The sequence below is a fragment of the Globicephala melas genome, chromosome 12 (genome assembly GCF_963455315.2).
Source record: "Globicephala melas chromosome 12, mGloMel1.2, whole genome shotgun sequence".
NCBI classification, from domain to species: domain Eukaryota; kingdom Metazoa; phylum Chordata; class Mammalia; order Artiodactyla; family Delphinidae; genus Globicephala; species Globicephala melas.
In genome coordinates, this window is record NC_083325.1 from 71,752,859 (window position 1) to 71,774,333 (window position 21,475).

Here is a 21,475-nt window from a genome sequence, read left to right on the forward strand (position 1 = left end):
AAAAGGCAAAACTATAGACACAGCAAAAAGACCTTTCCTGCATTTGCTACGAGTTTTGCTTCCCACAGGCCTTGCAGAAGCTGTGGGCTGCTCTCTTGGAACCACTCTGTGGAGACTGAAAGTCAGCTGGGGCAATCTGGCATACTGCCTGGCCTTCTCTAGTTCTTTAAAATTCTTTTAAGGTACATCGTTTTCCTACAGGAAGATAAAAATCTAAATCAACACTCTTAAAGTCAACTCCAGTCACTCTTGGGGTAGGAAATCACTTGACAATTGAAGTCTCTAAAGACAAAGCCCCATGATCACAAGTACCCATCTTATACTGAAAAATAGCCCTCCGCTCTTCATCCAACTCTTGCTGTCTTCTAAACAGAGGATCACAGAACGGTGGGACCATAACCTGCGAGAACATGACTCTTTGAGGACGCAAGTACAGTTTGTATTAAGCATTTTAAATCTGTCTGAAGCATTCGAGTGTGGCCTTACTCTATACCAACTCGGCTGAGAATAAGGACCCAGGAATAATGTCATACAGAGCAAGGGAAGCGTAAATGCCACCTGCCTCACACTAGGATATTTCACTGAGCCTTAAGTGGCTGAATGGAGCAAGGGCCACCCAAAGAGAAGACACATACTCCTGTTCAGAGTTCTACAGTATCACTGCATCAGTCAACAAATATCTGCTAATGCGACTGCGTGCTGCAACCCAGCAAGGTCCTGTCCTTGGGGATCTCTCAGTCTAGAACAGACAAGTCATAGACAACGACCACCTTGTCATGAGAGGCGTCAGCTCGGGTGCTTTAGGAGCACAAGGCAGAGCCCTAAGCCGGCTTGGGAGGAAGAGCGCCCCCTTGGGGGCTGACCACTGGTCTCTAAGGGCCCATGAGAACCGCGGGGCAGGAGAACATCAGTGTGCTGAGGGTCAGGGACCAGCTACAGAGGTCGTGGAGGAAGGTGATTTTCTCCTCCCCCATCCTAAGTATAGGCTTTAGACAGAGGGACTATTTCCCCTTGTTTACTTCCCCACACACTTGACCTTGACCCTTGCAAATTTGCAAGGACAACATCCACTGAATGAGGAGACAGCATAATGACTGCCCAACACAATACAGTGAGTCCCCCAGAGCCAAAAGAACCTTCCTATCTTCACAACCATGATTTGCCTTGGTTTTCGGGAGAAGCAAAAGAAACCACTTTTCTCTTCAGAGCCACACACGTTTTTTTAATGAATAGTATTATCAGATGGTCACTTTTGTTACACAGGAGTAAAAAACCTGAAACCTACATCTCACAATTTTAAAGCCTATATTGTTGGTTTAAAATGTGAAGACTCATTACAAGTTCAACTACTGGCTCCCTGGGCGGCCTTTCTTGCATCCCTCCTTTCACCTCCCCTAGAAAGGAGCTCTCCCGGCGCTGGTTCTGTGACACTCTCATCACACTCACTGTCCACTTACCTTCCCCTACCTCCTGGGCTTCGAGTTTGCTGAATGTGAGTGGGTGGATGAATGAATGAATGGACGAATTATCACACACATGCAAGTGCCTTTTTCACAATGTCAATTCCCAAGCAGTCGAAATTACTTTGGGTTCCTAATCTAAAACTCAGAGGAAATGCTTTTGTGAATTTTTTTTTAATGAATGCAGAATAACTATGAGACTTCTAAAGTGACCAGGTTTTCCCCAACCCCAGAGCTTCTAAGAATAAATAGGTAAACGTAAGAAACTTACTTACCTTTCCATAATTTGAGTCCTTTTTTCTCATATAAAAAGGATTGTATACTTCAGGATCATAAGTCTCCAAATATAATTTCCTTTAAAAAAAAATAAGTACACTTAAGAGCAAAGCATTACATTTAAACGTGCTTTAGTATATTTCTTGTTTTTGCAAGATTCAAAAAAGCCAAATACTTTATTCCATTTCTTATATAAAATCATAGATTCAAAGGGTTGGAAGAAATCTCAGAAGTAATTGAGATTGCAGTGAGAGTCCACCACCTTCTGGGAGAAGTAATCATCCAGCTTTAGTCTCATGTCATCCACTAGCCTTGTTTGAGAACCTTCTGCTCCATTCTTGGTCATTCTAACCACCAGAAAGCTTGTCCTTAAGACAGAGCTGAAGTCTGCCTTGTCACTGCCAGTTCTCCCCGTGAAGCAACACAAAACACAACTACTCTTCATCCACATGTCAGCCTTTTACAATATGTACTTAAAGGTTTCATTTCCTCTTGTATCGTCTCTGCCTTGGGCTAAATATGCTGTATTTCTTTCCACTTTTCCTCCTGTGAAGTGTTGTCCAGCTCCACCCTCTTCTAAAGGTTCTGTAACTGGTGACTATCCCCAGGTGGACAGGTTGGGCCTGATGCTTCCCACTCGAAGCACCGCCTCTCAATACAGCCTAAGAACTCAGATGGTTTCTTGGAAGCCAGCTCACACGGCTGACTCACACTGAATTTACTGTCATTTTAAATCACTTAGACTTCAACACATGGCTTTTCTAAGGCATGGCTTCCCCATCCTACACTTGTGTGATCACATTTCTGGGCATACTTGTAAGACGTTGCACTTTGGTTTCAAAGTGACCTGGATTCAACCTTGAGCTCTGTCTCTTAGGGCATTTAGGAAGAAGTAGTTAACATACACGTCCAGAAATTTTGCTCAGTAAATATACCTAAATACTCTAACATTCCAGTCAAACTACTCTAGATCTCTGCTAAATACCTGGAAATTTAGGTGGACCTTAATGTCAAAAGAGGGTCCTGATCTCAAAGTTAAAATAGAAAACTCTTCCATAGAAGAAGCCAAAATTTTGTTCTTGTTTTGTAAAACCAAACTGAATAACAGAGGGTATAAACTGGTGATCCCTTCACCTCATGGTTGACTAACTCAACAGCCATGGAAACCGCTTCTCCTCTGCCCACAACCTATTAGAGAGACTGGAAAGGCACACACTCTTTCCTGGCTCTGCTTTTAGCTAGGACTTGGCATGTGACCCAGTTATGGCCAATGAGACCTGAGGGGAAATCTGCTAGGAGCTTCTGGGGACTCTTTTTGCTTCCTGATCACAAAGGATGAGATGAGGTGTAAGAAAAGGACCCCCTGGCATCATTTCTCACCCTTTCTTCCTGCCTTGAACACAGACCTAATACCTGGAGCTGTAAGCAACCAAATGTGCTTTCAAATGTGAGGGTGACGGGCAGAAACTGAAAATATTCAGGATAGCAGAATAGAACAACAGGAAAAAACCTGGATAATTAATGACATTGTTATGCCGCCAGAACCCACCATGAGACCACCTATCCCTCTATTTCTTATTAACCAATAAATGTTCTTATGGTTTAAGCCACTGTTATTCTATTAACATTTACCTAAAAGCATTCCTGATAAATCTAGTTCCAAATCAACACTTCTATTCCCTCTACCTGGAATTTCAGGTTTAAAAATGCAGTAGGTTGTATCACAGTTCCATGAATTCATCTTAAATACAAAAATAAATCTGAGACTCTCTGCATAAATAAAAATGCTGACCCAACTTTTCAAATAATGCTTCATTAAAAAAAAAACTCTCATGGGATTTCCCTGGTGGTCCAGTGGTGAAGACTCCGTGCTTCCACTGCAGGGGGCATGGGTTCCATCCCTAGCTGGGAAACTAAGATCCCACATACTACATGTCTTGTGGCATGGCCAAAATAAATAAAATAAATAAAAATAAAAACCCCATGCTCCAGTGATTCTAAAGCTGCCAAAAAAAAAAAAAATTCTCATACCGTTTTATTTGTGTGCTTTAAAAAATATTCAGAATTCTCTTGTTTTTTCCAACCCTTTATATGAAATTACTTTTTCCATAATTCTCTGCTGAAGAGGCTTTGCAACATTTTCAGTCCATTTTTTATGTAACAACTCTTTTCTTCTTTCCTTAAAAACATCCAGATGTTGAAAATACGTATCCAATCTCTAAGGAAGTAATACAAACAAGGAAAACAAATTATTAAGAAGTTTTCCAGGCTTCCCTGGTGGCGCAGTGGTTGAGAGTCCGCCTGTCGATGCAGGGGACGTGGGTCTGTGCCCCGGTCCGGGAAGATCCCACATGCCGCGGAGCGGCTGCGCCCGTGAGCCATGGCTGCTGAGCCTGCGCGTCCGGAGCCTGGTGCTCCGCAACGGGAGAGACCACAACTGTGAGAGGCCCACGTATCGCAAAAAAAAAAAAAAACTGAATTTTGGGCTTCCCTGTGGTGCAGTGGTTTAGAGTCCGCCTGCCGATGCAGGGGATACGGGTTCAAGCCCTGGTCTGGGAGGATCCCACATGCCGTGGAGCAACTGGGCCCGTGAGCCACAACTGCTGAGCCCACATGCCACAACTACTGAGCCCGTGTGCCACAACTACTCAAGCCCACGTGCCCAGAGCCCGTGCTCAGCAACAAGAGAAGCCGCCGCAATGAGAAGCCCACGCGCCGCGATGAAGAGTAGGCCCCGCTCGCCACAACTAGAGAAAGCCCGCGTGCAGCAACAGAGACCCAGCTCAGCCAAAAAAATAAATTAAATAAATAAATTTATTTTTTAAAAAAGAAGTTTTCCATTTATTTTCATTTGAATAAGCGGGGCGGGGCGGGGGGAGAACACTTGTTCCCACTCCTCAGCTCTCAGCACATTCAGGCTGCAAAGTCATAGAATAAGATATTTGAAGAACAGTGTAAATTTCAGAAAGAGAACCTGAGAGCACAGAGCAGAAAGAACCCATGAACAGTTCTACACCACAACTGTGCCTCCAGATTAAACCACATCCAAACCACTCCTAACTAAGAAAACTCCTGCTTCTTTTTAAGAATTCAAAGCATTCCCTGGTCACCATTCCATGTCTCCAGCCTTCATTATCAGTAAAGACTGTGATAAAAGTGGTAGAAGAAAAAGAGCCTAGACTTGCATCAGCACCTCTCTCTCTTTTATAAAGGAGGGTAAACCCACCTACCTCTTTTGATGCTCAAATGAGAATATATATAAACTTCCTTTATAAATTATAAGCCACAGTACAAATGTTAACGTATTATACACCAAATTTCAATCCCTCTCATTGAGATGAAAACGTCCTTAAATTTATTAATTCCATAGTGACGATCAGTACTGATTGGTCATTATCCTTAAATACTAATTCATCTCTTGTGGCTTTACATATTCCCACTGTGATGTAGGAACATATGAGAGAGGGGTAGATTTTAGGAAAGAATTTCTATTCAGTAACAGGACAAAGACGGGGAGCAGTTAGAACAATCTCTCAGATCCCTTAAGGATAGATCTGGGACTCCCAACCTCCTAGTGATTCTGCAAGGAGATGGCACAATCTCAGATCTATGTAGTATGAATGGGTGATTCAGAGGAGGTTCGTTCTCCCAGAAAAATGAATCTCTCTGACATGGTAACATCTTCTTGGCCACACTGCTCTGTATCACTCTTGCTTACCTAGAACACACTTGGAATCCACTCTCTGTAGCCAACTCTTACCTTTGCAACATAATTTTCTCTAAATAATATCACGTATACAGCTTCATCAATGTCTTCTCTAGCCAATGCCTAAAATTACAGAATTAAATATTAGCATTTAGATCCTGAAGAAACAAACCAGTGACAAAATACAGTGTATTTTACCAATAGTTTGAGTGTAAATCTAACATCTGTACCTCAAAACATATTTTGTAACTTTTTATTATGGAAATTTTCAAACACAATTCTCCACGAACCCATCACCCAGGTTCAACAATGATCAACTCAGAGTCGATCTTATTTCATCCAAATCCCTACTCACTCCCCTGCCCCCCACCCAGATTATTTTGAATCAAATCCCTTACATCACACCATTATTTTTAAAGCACCAAGAAAGCTTACTAATTAAAGGGATCCTCTATAAAATGAAGCCTCTTTATAGGCAGTCTGTAGGTGTGTTTTAAAAGCCCTTGAAGTTTCCTGACTTCTGCTAGGTCTCTTTATAAGTTAAAACCTATTTATAAGTCAAAACTACAGAAGTTTGATTTAGTTCAACGGGTCCAGAGCCAATTAGCTGGGAACTCCTGGCTGAGGACCAAGATGGTCTTACATCTAGGGACTTGCTGTTTCCATTATGAGCTTGGGTAAAGCTGATGCACTTAAATCCTTACTTTAGGGCTTTTCATTTGGATCACTATGAACTGATCTTCCAGCTTTTACTCTTACAGAACTAAGTAAGGACAAGTGGAAAGGCAATAAAAATTCAGCATCTGGAAGAGAAATTCTGTTACCTAATAGAATTATCTAGTGTAAAGTGATACAGGTTCTTAAAACTATGTTATTCAATCTCTGGCTCATCTTTCAGTTCTGCCACAACGAGTGCATCAAAATAAACTAAACCTCAAACTCAAATACCAAATCTGTGAATAAGAGAAATCTCAAAACGGACAGTTGTATTTTTACCGGTATATTTAACAGCTTCACATGAAATCTAAAATGATATTCAGACAGCTAACTAGGGTCTTCTCCAAAATACAACCCTCTTGATAATGTAAACAGACTCTTGCTTTAAAATAAAGCCTTCTTACACTTATTTTAAGACGGAAATTGAAAAATCATGTAAAACAATTAAATGTTTTCCCCTAATACAACACAAATTTAGAATAAATCAATTTATCTGAAGTAGAAACATACACCGACAATCATCTTGAGAAATCACATTTTTTTAGCCATCCTATTAACATTATTAGCAAATGTTATACACACTATTGGGTGTATGTCAGATTTTTGAACCACTTTTTCTTCGTTTAAGGAAATAGTTTTTGATAGCTCCTTCTTGGTGATTGTGTGTGCGCACACACGCACACGCACACACACACACTCTCTCGCCACTCTTACTGCCACCACAGTAAAAGGGGTAAAACAGAAGAAATATCCTAGAGCTTCTCTCTATAAAATAATGAAACTTTATGAGAAAATCATTGCTTTACCAGACCCCGGAGTATCAAGAATTCACTGGCAAGCCCAGACCTGGCTTTCACCACCTCTCCCGCAGGGCAGCTCAGGGACTGCTGTTTACCCACAGCCCGCCCTGTTGCTGTCCTGATGCTGCGGCGACCACGGGAAACACTACAACCACCCTGGGCCAAATGCGATCCCTGGCCATTCCCATTCGGCGAATTCTTTGAGAGCCAAGTTTATGCCAGGCGCTGTTCTAGTTCTGGGGAAAACAACTGTGATTAAGACACAACAGATCCTAATTTCAAGGGATTTATGTCCCACCACCCAAAGGCGGCCCCCAAATGCCACATTATTTTACCTCCATCAAAGCAACTGACTCGGGTTCTGGCCACTTTAATTGTTCTGGCCCAAAATGTTTATCATAGTTGGACATTTTCGTGGCAGCCATAAATAACAGAATCCCCGAAGGAAGAAAGAGTAAATTGAGGAGATAGGTGATTACAGTTGAAAAAGTGAGGTCTTTCAAATTCAGAAAGCAGTGTATCCTTGCTCTGCCACTTAATAGACTCGGTAAGTAAAATAAACAAAAAATAAATCCTCGGGTCCCCTAAACCTGTTTCAAAAAGGGGGTGATTAGGCTCCCCGACCCGTGGCCTTAAGGACCCAATCAGGCAACGCCTCAGGGTCTGCCCGGGGCTGGGCCCCCCTGGGCCACATCGCCGAGGGGCCACCGTGGGTGGTCACAGGCCTGGGCTGCCTTCTGCTCCCCACCTCGGGCTCTGCGCTCAGGGCGCTCTGGGGCCGGTGGCACGGCGACTCACTGTTCTGGGAGGGGAAGGGGAGCTCCTCTAAAAACAAATTAAAGCACTACGCTTAGACCCCAGCCCCTCTTCCCGCAAGCCCCCTACACCTCTCTCCACAGGGGGCACAGAAAGGAAGGAGCCGCCCCCACCACCACCACCCCCCGCCACCACTCGGGCTCGCCGCCACCCCGGCCTCTCCGTGCGACGTCCGCCAGGCCTTCAACCGTCCAATACGACACCACCCCAGGTTTTAGTTTAAAATATACATATATATAAATTTAGGTCATGTAAATTAATCCTAAAGAGAACTTACCATTTATCTGTATGATCCAGGGCAAGAAGAAGAAGCGAGGATTGATTTTTAGTGCCCCTTTTGCCTAAGGAAAACAAAAGTCTCTCCTCCTATGCTCCAGGTCCTAAGTCTTCTGTGACTAGGAGTCAAACTCAACATGAGCCAGAGGGGTAATCAAAATGAATTTTTGTAACTTTGCAGACTCAGAATCAGCACGTGGGTAATCAAAATGAATTTTTAAATTTTCTAAAGACTGCTGGAGAAACCTGGGGAGAATATGTGGGTGTGGATTTTAAGGGTGCCTGACAATTTAGGGAAAGAGCAAGTGAACTGAGATGGGTGCTAAGTAAGGTAGCTATTAGTATTTTTATTGTATCTTTCAGGCAACATTTCTTAACTCCTGGGGAAATACATTTGCAGTAACTGTCAATATACAGTACTGTCATTTCTTAATGATCATACAGACACTGGACTCAAAGATGAAGTTTATTGCAGATGCTCTTCTTAGACACAGAACAATTCTTGAGCGCCTTTCTTGCTCCTCATCCTGAATGATTCCTGCTGGCAGATGGCTTCCTTTGAAGCAGCCTTCTTTTGTGTCCTCTTTTACCAGCCAAGGCTCAGGGTGTGTGCTCCTTGGTTGCTAAAATCTTTTGAAAATGACAGAAAAGTGTAATTGATACAGGGATGAGGGGCTTACAAGAGCAGAAAGAATTCCTCTGCTTTAGCTGAGCTGATCTCCCTGAAACCTAGCCCTCCTGTTGGCGCTAAGTGACTTGGAGGCAGGGTCCCCACCTAAAGCTCCTGACTCAGCCTCTCCTCACTCTATCTGGATTCAGAAACAAGGAGCTTCCGGGACAGAGCCAACCCTATTATAGGTGGGGTAGAGCACTGATGTGTGATATGATTTGAGGGACCCCTATGGTCCTGCTTTCTGATGTCAATATGCCTGGAGTGCTAATTTACACTAGGATTATTGTGATTTATAAAATACTAGGTTCCCTTCTTCCCTTCTCTTTTCAAACCTCTGAATCTCTGTCCGCCTTCACTATCAGCTGATGGATGACCTTCTGACTTATGTGAGGAAACAAATTAAACAGAAGTAAACAATCTTCCTTCACAAAATTCACCAAGCTGGTTTCATCTATGGCTATGCCCTCTGCCTTCCTTCCTCTTGTAATGATGGATTGTCCTGACCTCAAGTCGTGGATCCTACCTCTCCACAGGTAAAGGAAGTGGGAGGGTGGAGGAATGGATGAGGTAGAGTATTTTAAGTAGAGAAGTCAGAGAAGGCTTCTCTGGAGAGATGATGTTTGTGCAGAATTCTGAGTGACCTGAGAAAATGAGACATGGAGAGATCTGTGGAAGGAGTGTTCCAGGCAGATGGACTGGTAGAGGCAAAAGCCTGAGATGGGGGTGAGGTTGACGCGTTCACACAACAAGAAAAGGAACATAGTGAGCGTGGAAAGAAAGGCAGGTGATACAGGTGGGGAGGAGGCAGGTGCCCAATCGTATAGGAGGTTAGAGGCCATGATAAGGAGTTAGAATAAAATTCAAAGTGTGAGGGGAGGCCATTAGAAGGTTTTGAGTAGGGGAGAATTCTGATCTAATTAACACTTTTAAAAGAATATGGTGCTGCATGGGGAACTGATTATACAGGGGCGAGAGCAGAAGCAGGAAAATGAGTTAGGAGGCTAATGCAATAGGCCAGGTAAGATCACAGAGGCTTGAACCAGTGGTAGTAGTGAAGAATTGAGAAGTGAACGAGCTAACAGAGCTCATTACCTATAAGACATGCGAACTGAGTGAAAGCAAGAAATAAAAAATGACTTCTAGACTTTTATCCTAGGGGTCCTTTTTGGATTACAGTCCTATTCACTGAACTAAGAGAAATTTGGCAGGAAGAGGGGCAGAGTGCAAAATTAAGACTAATCCTTGGGACTTCCCTGGTGGTCCAGTGGTTAAGACTCCGTGCTTCCACTTCAGGGGCCACGGATTCAATCCCTGGTAGGGGAACTAAGATCCCACATGCCATGTGGTGTAGCCAAAAAAAAAAGAATAATCCTGTTTGGGGCTGGTTATATCAAGAGACCCATAACCAGTACAGTACATAAGAAGGGTGTGTAAGGTATGATTACAAAGCAACTTATTGTATTGTTTTTCCTCACTGTCCATTTAAACCTGTTTGGTTGGGTAGTTCTCCAGCAACTTCCTGTTTTATTTTCCTCATTGCAATTACTAGCTCAAGTGATATATATTTGCCTGTTTATTGTCTGTCTCCCATCAAAATGTGAGCTCCTTGAGATCAGAGATTTATCTGTCTTGTTTACCTCTAGTCTCCAGCCTTTCAAACACTGCCTGGTTCAGAGAAGGTTCTTGTTAAAATTTGAGGAAGAAAGCAAGCAAGCACATGGGAGGATACTAAAACATGACCGTAAAAGGAGTGAAACCACAAAATTAAATCTTAATACATTTACCGTGAGTTAAAAAAAAGTAGCCCCCTTATCCTTTAGGAGTGGGGAAACAGAGTCAGAAAAGAAGTATGATAGATTGACTATAGACTCAGACAAACAAATCATTTCCCTATTGATTTCTAATTGGGAGATAGGGAGGATAGGCTGTGACTTCTCCTTCAAATCCACTCCTAACAGAAGCTACACTCCAGAGACTCGGGACACAGGGTGTAGAGAAGAGAACTGAAGGGAAGTGGCCCCTAGACCGGGAAGCAGTAGGCTAGCCTAGACAAGTCAAATGGCACCAAGTTTAACCAAAGTCACCTTAGGATGAGAAATCTGTGAACAACTACATTCCTATACATTTTACATTTGGGGACTTTTACTTTTTAAACTTTACTTAAAAACTCAGTATATGGTCCTTTTGAAAATTTTTGCCTTTCTTGGCTAAATTAAGGGGAACAAAATTTGGGGCCTGGCTTGAGTGTGGTAACTGGTAAATGTGGTAGAGAGATGGTAGAGATGGTGGAGGGATGGAAGAAGGGCAAAATCAGGAGAGGGAGCTAGGGAAATCCTACAGTCCACCTTCTAGAGGACACCTCTATTGTGCAGCTGCCAGGGGCAACTCTCTTCATTCCCTCTGAACCAAGGAAACCTGCCTCAGTTTCTTCTACTCACTCCCTTTTGGCAGGGGGAGAGGGTAGGGAGGGTGGCCCACTGCTTCCTGTCTTCCGGGAAGACTGCCATACAGAGAAGTTGTTCCCAGCAGCTCAGATTTTGGTATCAGCAATTGCTGCCTTGTGTATTACAAGATGGAACTACACCGGCTCTCACCGCATCCTGGTCCTCATCCCTGTCTGCCTCCTAGCTCAAGAAAGTTCAAGGAAGAAAAGTGCCCTTTAGAGTTGGCCTCTTTGGGACTTGGATTCTATCCTTCCTGATAACATAGAGGTTCTTTTTCCAGAAAGGATGACCCTGTGTTTCCAGAGGGAGGAACCAGAAAGGAAAAAATTCTCCTATCAACTCAATTGTAGCATTTAATATTTTATTTAAATTTGAAGCTGATGAGTTCTATATGAATTTACACATTTTTATGAAAAATAAACCCAAATAAATAGCATTACCTTGCTCTAGTAATATTTTCATCTGAAATTTCATTGCTGCTTAATCAAATAGCTGAGTGAGGGTTCTCTGGCATATATGAGCCCCTCACAGAGGTGTCCACTGTGGCTTCCCTGGGAAGGTCTAACTCTACCAAAGACAAACATGCCTCTTCCACCTCGATGCTGTAATTGGTATGCTTCCCTAATTCATGGAAGAAAATATAATCTTCCTCCTTCCTCCAGGGGGAGCTCATGAATTTAAGCCTCTAGTTTAAGCCCCTAGGTACTCCAACAATGCAATATTCTCCTTCATATCTGAGTCACACTCTGCTATAAAAGACATTAAAGGACAAAACCTCTCCTTTTATACAATATATAAAAATTAAATAGGATTAAGATGTTTATTATCCTAAAACCTGACTCATACAAATATGTATGAGACCATGGCAGTTACAGATTGCAGAGGAACTTATTACTCTTTTGGAGCCTAACAGAAAAGAGTGATGCTAAAGCATTCCATCTTTTAAGGATTTCAGCTACCAAGTGAATAGGGCTTAATTTCAATACTTCCTATTATCCCTCAACTTCAGCTCCCATTCAAAAAAGCAGCAAAGTGTTAAACCACACCTCAAAAACACTGAGAAGTCCACAATGGCGAGCACCATCTCTAACAGTTATCTGTTTCTACTTTAAATCACTAAAAAGACCCTCATGAGGCAACCAGTTGTCCTCTCTGCAGGACATGTCAGAATCAAGCATCTCTAAGAGCCCTCTGGCTTCTGCCACGTTGTATTTATTCAACAAATTCTGAGTTTATTCAGAATGAGGAAAGGGAAACTACTGCAGCTTACTTTCGAGCTTTTTAGGAACAGAGAACTAACTGTAAGCCAACCTCCTAAACATCATGTAAGCTCACTTATCTTCTGCCTTGCTAGGTTCTTTTTTTTATTATTATCAAGTTTTACTACGATATAATTTATGCACCATAAAATTCACCCATTTTAAATGCACAAATCAATGATTTTTAGTGTATCTCTAGAGTTGTGTAACCACCACCATGATCTAGTTTTAGAACATTTCTATCAGTCCAAAACCTCATGCTCACTTACAGTCACTCTCCATTCCCAACTCCAGCCCCAGGCAACCAATAATCAACTTCCTGTCTCTATAGATTTGCTTTTGCTGAACATTACATTTAAATATAAATAGAATAAAAATTGTGATTGTATTCTTTCACTGAGTATAATAGTTTTGAAGTTCATCCGTGTTGTATAGCAAGTGTAAGTACTTCTTTTCCTCTTAATTTCCAAATAATATTCCATGTATGGATGCACCACATTTTGTTTATCCATTCACCACTTTATGAACATCTGGGTGGTTTCCACTTTTGGGCTATTATGAATAATGGTGCCATGTACACCCACTCATACACAAGCCTTTATGTGGCCATATATTTCCATTTCTCCTGGATAGAAACCTAGGAGTTAAATTGCTGGTCACTTGGTAATTTAATGTTTAACTTTTTGAGAAACTGACAAACTGTTTTCCAAAGTTGCTGCACCATTTTACATTCCCTTCAACAATGTCTGAGGGGCATACACCCAGAGAAAACCATAATTCAAAAGGACATATGCACCCCAATGTTCACTGAAACACTATTTATAATAGCCAGGTCATGGAATCAACCTAACTGCCCACTGACAGACGAATGGATAAAGAAGATGTGGTACATATATACAATGGAATATTACTCCGCCATAAAAAGGAACAAAATTGTGTCATTTGTAGAGACGTGGATGGACCTAGAGTCTGTCATACAGAGTGAAGTCAGAAAGAGAAAAACAAATATCGAATATTAACACATATATGTGGAATCTAGAAAAATGGTACAGATGAACCGGTTTGCAAGGCAGAAATTGAGACACAGATGTAGAGAACAAACATATGGACACCAAGGGGGGGAAGTGTGTGCGTGGGGGGGGGGGATGAATTGGGAGATTGGAATTGACATATATACACTAATATGTATAAAATAGATAACTAATAAGAACCTGCTGTATAAAACAATAAAATAAAATTCAAAAAAAAAGAAGTAAAAAAAACCCAAGAAAACAATGTCTGATGGATCTCATTACTTTTAATCAGATACTTAACCAGTTATGTAACTATGTAGAGAAATCTCTTACTTTTAATTCCATTAACTAGTAAATTGAGATGATTCGCCATGTTACACACACAGTAGTATGTACCACTTTTCTGCTTATAACCTCTCTTCACTCTGGGTACAATATTGTAACAGCTACTACCCACCAGAACTAGTCCAAAATTCCATTTTTACCGCTCCAATTCAATTAAAAACCTCCTAACCTTTAACTTTAGTATGAGTTGTTAACAACTTTTTTCTATGTCTATGCTTGTTATTTCTGAATGTGTCAGCTGTTTGTTCTTTAAAACCAGAAAAAGCTGAGGAAAGTTGCCTCCTTTCCCAGTGGTGGGAAATGCCTGATGTCCAGCCACAAGAGTCTGGTGTATTCCTTGGCACCGACCCCAGCAACTTAAAATGATGGCAGGGGATGAAAACACAGCCAAGCATGTTAAATGAAAGAAGAACAAAGCTATGGAATAATAGGCTTACTTGTAAACAACTGCTTTTTCTTCTTCCTGGGATTCCAGAAGATGAGGAGTTTTTGCAGAGGGTTTCAAGTCAAAACTACTTTCGTTAAAATTCACTTTTACTTTTAACCTTTAATAAGATAACAGGTGTGAGAGGATGTCCTGAAAACAATATTAGCTTGCATTTATACAGAAATCATTGTTATACATTGACTGCTACGTATATTGTCCAAAATATCATTACTTCAAACTGGTGTGCATTCTTGGGTGTTTCAGAATTGCTGAAACTATGATAGAGACTGGTTTACTATTTACTGAGACCCTAGAATCAGCTAGGCAAAGTTTAAAGTATTCCCTATACCCTACAGCTTATACTCTAAATGTAAAAAGAAGCTCCAGAGATTGTCATTTACAAGCATAAACGTAAAATGCTTTTCCTAAGAAAGAATCCAAACAACCCATTTCCCAGTCTCCTTTGCCATAAGGTGGCAGGCAGGTGCCTTAGACCCCTCTAGTCTTGCCCCAGTCAAGAGATGGTTGGGGGACTTCCCTGGTAGTCCAGTGGTAAAGAATCCACCTTACAACTCAGGGGACGCGAGTTCGATCCCCGCTCACGGAACTAAGATCCCACACGCTGCTGGGCAACTAAGCCCACACACTACAACTACTGAGCTGGCGCACCTCAACTAGAGCCCACGCGCTCTGGAAAACGCGCGCCACAACTACAGAGCCCACACGCCCTGGAGCCAGCGTGCCACAACTAGAGAACAGAAAACCCACAGGCCACAGCTAGAGAGAAGCCCACGCACCACAACGAAGAGCTAGTGCGCCGCAAGGAAAGGTCCTGTGTGCCGCAACTAAGACCCAACGTAGCCAAAAATAAATTAATTAAATAAATAAATAATAAATAAATCTTAAAAAAAGAGTTGGTTGGAAGGGTGATACTGGCCCTGTGAGGAGCATCCATTTTGTTGGCACAGATTACAGCAGACCTGGTGGGGTTCTAAGCCAACCACTGGAGCAGCAGCTTCCTGATTCAGCAGTTTCCTGATCATAGTAGAAACAACACATCCCTTGGCCAGCCAATTCTACACTGTAATTTTGGGAGTTATTTCTGAAATTCAGCCCTGTTTCTTAAGACCTCCCAATGATTTCATGAGCAGTGTTAAGTCCTCAATAAATGAATCCTTTTCTGGGGTGGCTTCAGTTGTCTGAAACCAAGAGCCATTATCGTAACTAACACACCCAGTACACCTAGCATGCAAATAGCCACACAAAGAATTAATGGAGGGCTTCCCTGGTGGCGCAGTGGTTGAGAGCCCGCCTGCCGATGCAGGGGACACGGGTTCATGCCCCGGTCCGGGAAGATCCCACATGCTGCGGAGCAGCTAGGCCCGTGAGCCATGGCCGCTGAGGCTCCGCAACGGGAGAGGCCACAACAGTGAGAGGCCCGCGTACCGCAAAAAAAAAAAAAAAAAAAAAAAGAATTAATGGAAAGGATCAGTCTGATCCTGATTTAGTCAGAATGAATATTCCTAGAGAATGTGGATTTTGAAATATGTTTTGAGTAAAAGAAATCGGTATGGCAAACATTTAGATTAGGGTATAAAGCACTACTAACAAGAGGGAAAAAAGGGTTTCCTGTGTTAATATATCTGAGAAGGACTAATGCAGTGGCCCATTTGTCTGCAGGAACATTCTTAGGCAAAGCTATCCTGGGGCAGAACCTTGAGATGAGAGTAAATACTAAGGGTACCAAACAATAATGAAAAGGTTGGATGAGAAGAGTATTATCGGATTAGACTTCTCAACTACCTCTCCTGCTCAGAGCAAACCAAAAGTAGGGACAGGAATGTCCTTAGTCAAGGAATCCAATGGCTTCCTCTCAGTTCTCTGTATTTGGCACAGTGCCTGATCCTTCTTGTCACCCTTTCCTCTCCTGATATCTGTGGCAAATCACAGACTGCTTCTTCTGTCTCCTTTTCTTCTTCCCACCTCCTAAACTTTATAGCACAACCTTTCATCTCAGTATTTTTCTTTTTCCCAGTATTCTCTCCTCAGCCTATCTAATCCATTCTTATGCTTTTACTCTCATTTCCAAAGTGAACAACTCTTTAATTTAGTTCTCCAACCTCAAATCCCCTTCTCTCTTGAGCTGTTGCCTCACTTTTCCAACAACCTGTAATACATCTTTACTTGAAAGGACTACCAGTATATAAAACTCAGTATGAACAAAACTGAACTCATCAATTGCATTTCTGAATCTGCTCCTCCTATGTTCCATCTTCTGCTGATAGCACCTCCAATCTTCCAGTGACCTAGATTTATATAGCAGGGTCTTTGGCCTCCCCCTCTCCCTGCTCATTACTTCATTAGTCCATGAAACAAGCACTTTATGCCACTCAATTACTATCCTCAAGGTAATTACAGTACATGTAAAGATATATATATATATATATGTATATATATGAACAAAAAATATACTGTATATAGTAATGGCTGACTAGCAGCTCTGAGGCAGTGATCTTCAAGCAGTTTTGTTTATATGCTCCTTAAAAGAGTTTTGAAAAACCACATAACCCCTTGAACATTTTAAAGGTGACACCTATAATTTTTCATTGCAAGTTTAAATAAGTTTGTATCTTAATAGATTTTTTAAAATATCAAATATTCATTAAGATAAAATGAGTATTGGCCTTACAAGCAATGAAAATTTTAGGATACTATGTGATAAAATATATTTTAACCACCATATTAAATAAAGCACACTAAATCTGAAAACAATCACAAAAAACTGTTATCAGAGGATTATAGCTATTATATTTTGAAATTCTGACAGTACCAGAAAACATTCCAGCTATATTTAAAAGAAGCATCAGGACTTCCCTGGTGGTGCAGTGGTTAAGAATCTGCCTGACAATGCAGGGGACACGGGTTCGAGCCCTGGTCTGGGAAGATCCCACATGCTGTAGAGCAACTAAGCCGTGCGTCACAACTACTGAGCAACTAGAGAAAGCCTGCACGCAGCAATGAAGACCCAACGCAGCCAAAAATAAATATATATATATAAAATTTAAAAATAAATTAAATAAAATAAAAGAAGCATCACTAAATTATACAGCTTTAGCTACTCCAAATTCAAAGCAACCCAACACAGACCAAGTACCCTGATTCTGTAGCATGCCTTTAAATCAATCAATTAATCAGTTAATTAAAGTAAAATAAAATATATATGACAGGGAAATACAGAAAGACCTGTTGGTTAAGTTTTCTTGCTTCATCATTAAAGGAAGTCTCTCAAAAGCCAGTATTTTTATTTGTCCCTTTATTTGGTACCTTAAAATTTTTTATAACCAGGTTGAAAGATATGCCTCTCTTTTAAAAAGTGGGATAAGAAGTCATATGAATGCAGGCTTGTTCTCAGGCAGATCAACTTTTGGAAAGAGTACATATAGACTTCAGAATCTGGAAGTTGAGACCCTTAAGACTATCCATGCCTATGTACGCCTTGGTGTCTTTACAAGCTGTTACTGTATATTTTGAAATTCACAATTTGAAATTCACTGCTTTGAGGGAATCCATTTACTTCAAACAACTAGACCCTGGATAGAATGTACCCTTTGAGGTGTCACTAGTCTTACAAGAGAAGGAGAGGGTCTTTAAGAAAAAAACACACACACAAATGTAGTAGACGCTAGAGGTGTGGGAACTTACGGCCATAATGGTGGGCAGCAAGGGCAGGTGGAATAACAGATAATAATCCCTGAGGGCAGATGCCAATAACAGAGCTAACAGAATACTGAGCCCTGTCTATGCCAGCTGTAAGGTGGGGACACTACACTTGAGACTGCCACACTGAGCCTAGACATTTGAAGGGAGCTGGTTAGGCCCAGGTTGATGGCATCCCAGCTACTGGCAGAGGCAGAAACAGAAGCAAATCATCTGTGTAGATAGAAAAGTTTCCCCAATTTAGGCCAATAGTACACCCAAAGATAAATTGAACTCACAAATAAAATTCACCAAGCATACGAGAAAGCAAACCATTATAAATGAGAATCAGCAGAGAAAAACAAAAGATTTATTAGCATCCCCCCAAAATACAGAATTTGGAATGATCAAATATAGAATGTAGAATGGCAATATATAAAATGTTTAAAGAAATAAATTATCCAATCACCAAGACTAGAAAACAAGAAGAGCCTATCAGGAATGAAGAAGCATATGGGGTGGGTAAGGGGAGAAAATTTCAGAAATTAACATTTTAATATTCAACACAGTAAAAAAAGAATAATAAACTGGAAAATATATCCAAAGAAATTACCAAAGGTGATGGAAAATATGAAAGAGATATTAAAAGTATTAATATATAAGATATTTACATATGATATATACAAAGACTAATATTTAGTACAAGGGCTCAGATAAGCCAGTCTTCCCCAAACGTACTAGCCTCCACGAGAGTGGAGCAATGTGATACACAGAGAAAAATCCAGAAAATCATCCAAAGAAAACATTTTCCTTACCATATTAGTCCTCTCCAGAACCTTCCTGAGGAGGAAAATAAATACTGCAATTGGAACCTACCATGTGCCCATTATTAGCTCACTATAAAATCAATATTCTCAATATCATCACCTTCACATACAACCTGAGTTAAATCTGTCATGAACAGATTCCTGGTTTGGGCAGACCCTACCTAATTACTAGAGTTAGGCTTATGATTCTCAAAGACAATGAAAAAAAGTAGAAAGCCCATTCTTTCAGAATTCTGTCTTAAGGTTTATTTCTGGTTTATGTAACATTTACAGTGCCATTTATAGCAAATTTTTTTAAAAATAAGAAAATTATTAGAGTTCTGTTTCCATTTAAGGATGAATCAACACTGGTTCACAAAATGTAACAGATGTACCACACTAATGCAAGATGTTAATAGAGGAAACTAAAGTGGGGAATGGGGAGGACAGAATATACAGAAATTCTCTTTCTGCTTAAATTTTTGATAAACTTAAAACTGCTCTTAAAAATAAAGCCTAATAATTAAAAACAAAAGATATCAGCTAAAACTTTAATGAATGCTTAAAGGCCAAGTGTGGGCTAGCATGTCATTTTGGAATAGCTGGGGAGACCTCATACAAGAAGTGTTTACACTCATGAGCAAGCTCTTTTCCATGGGCCTGCACCAGGTGCTAACAAGAAAGACTGGGCACAGAGCAGAAAACCAGAGAAAACCCCCATCAGTGGCAAAGATATGCAGGAAGAGATTGACAGTGCTAGGTAAACAAGTGCCCTTCCCACTTTCCTGGATCCTTCCCCCTTACAAAGCAAAGCATTAAGCTGCTGGCGTAAGGGAAGCAAACTCTTTTTCCCCCAGGGTGATAAGCAAAGATCTAGGGCTTTTGGGAGAGGAGTAAAAGCAAACTCTATCTACCTCTGGAAGAGGGATGAGAAATCCTCTTATATCCAGGACAGACTTAAGGCTCTATTGTTACTAAGATAGGGATAGGAGTAAAAACCCTCTGTCCCAGGAGGAGGTGCAAGAAATTGCCTGTGCCCAGAATCCTATACTTAAACCCAGCAGAGGTATGCTACTATTGGAAGAGGGGCAGGAAACTACCATCCAAGAACAACCACAGACATAAGATAGTGTTTGGGTGCTACAGGGAGAAGAGAAAGGAACTCTAAGAAAACCCTACTCCTGAGGCTCAAGTATATAGGGCTTGCCTAAAACTGAGGCTAGGATAAAGAAAACAGAGAACATTCCTTTACCTCCCTCTTTGAGCCTACCAACAAGCAACAGCAGAATACTTCTGGCGGGGGGTCTCCCCTGGTGGTGCAGTGGTTAAGAATGCACCTGCCAATGCAGGGGACGCAGGTTCGAGCCCTGGTCTGGGAAGATCCCACATGCCGCGGAGCAACTAAGCCCGTGCGCCACAACCACTGAGCCTGTACTCTAGAGACCATGCTCCGCAACAAGAGAAGCCACCGTAACGAGAAGCCCATGCATCACGACAACGAGTAGCCCCCACTTGCTGCCAACTAGAGAAGGCCCGCGCGCAGCAACAAAGACCCAACACAGCCAAAAATAAATTAATTAATTAAAATAAATTTTTAAAAAAAAGAATACTTCTGGGATGAAGCAAGACCATGGAGACACCTCACTCCCTCCACCTCTGTGATGCAGCCTTGCAGGGATAGCCAAAAACTGAGGAGGGCACAGGAATACCTGAGAAAACCCCTCAGGTACCCCAGCCCCTACCCTAAGCACAAGGTAACAAAAGCCCACCACTAGAGGCATCTGAAGTCTGTGATGCATTGCAAGTAACAATAGCAATAATAATACCTAAACCCTGCTCAATTTCGGACTAGGTAAGCCCAATTCTCCACGCTAATGCCTGACAGAAGAAAAAGCATATTCATTTCTAGACATAAATATTCACTATGTACTATTCTACCTCTAATGCCTAGCATTCAATTAAAACTTACAAGACATGCCAAAAAAAAGCAAGACAAAATATCCCACTGTCAAGAGATAAAGCAGTCAACAGAACCAGATTCAGAATGAACCTGAGCTGGAACTCTCAAATGAGGAACTTAAAATAACTATGATTAATATGTTAAAGAGTCTAGTGGAAAGATGAATAATATGAATGAGCAGATGGAGGATTTTAGGAAAAATTAAACCTATGTGAAAAAAATCAAATGGAAATACTAGAAATAAAAATCATCACATCTGAAATGGAGAATTCCTCTGATCGTCTCTTCAGTATGTAAGACAAAGCTGAGAAAAGGTTCATTTGATGGTGATCAATAGATGGGACACAGCTGAGGAGAGACTCAGTGAACTTAAAGATAGGTGGGTAGAAACTGTCCAACTGAAATACAAGAAGAAAAAATACATAAATAAATAAAAACAGAGTATCTAAGAACTAAGGGACAATATCAAGTGGTCTAACATACATAGAACTGGAGCCTCAGAAAGGAAAAAAAAAAAAGAAGAATAGAACTAAAAATAGAACTACCATATGACCTAGCATTTCCACTCCTGGGTATCCGAAAAAAACAAAAGCATCCCAATGTTCACAGCAGCAGTATTTACAATAGCCAAAATATACAGTCAACCTAAGTGTCCATCAACAGATCAATGAGTAAAGAAGATGTGATACACACACACACACACACACACACACACACACACACACACACACACAATGGAATACTACTCAGCCTTGAAAAAAGAATGAAAATTTGCCATTTGCAACAACATGCATGGATTTG

General features: G+C 41.2%; 1 protein-coding gene across 1 annotated transcript in view; it reads right to left on the minus strand.

Moving 5' to 3' along the window:
- Positions 1-3,819: 3,819 nt before the first annotated feature.
- The window catches only part of FAM228B (family with sequence similarity 228 member B), a 40,219-nt gene continuing 22,563 nt past the window's right edge, over positions 3,820-21,475 (minus strand). The window contains exons 7-9 of the mRNA XM_060309238.1: positions 14,223-14,330; positions 5,497-5,565; positions 3,820-3,954 (exon numbers count right to left, since the gene is read on the minus strand). Of these exons, the coding sequence (XP_060165221.1) occupies positions 5,526-5,565; positions 14,223-14,330 (148 nt within the window). The 3' untranslated portion in view covers positions 3,820-3,954; positions 5,497-5,525. The remainder of the gene's footprint in view (positions 3,955-5,496; positions 5,566-14,222; positions 14,331-21,475) is intronic.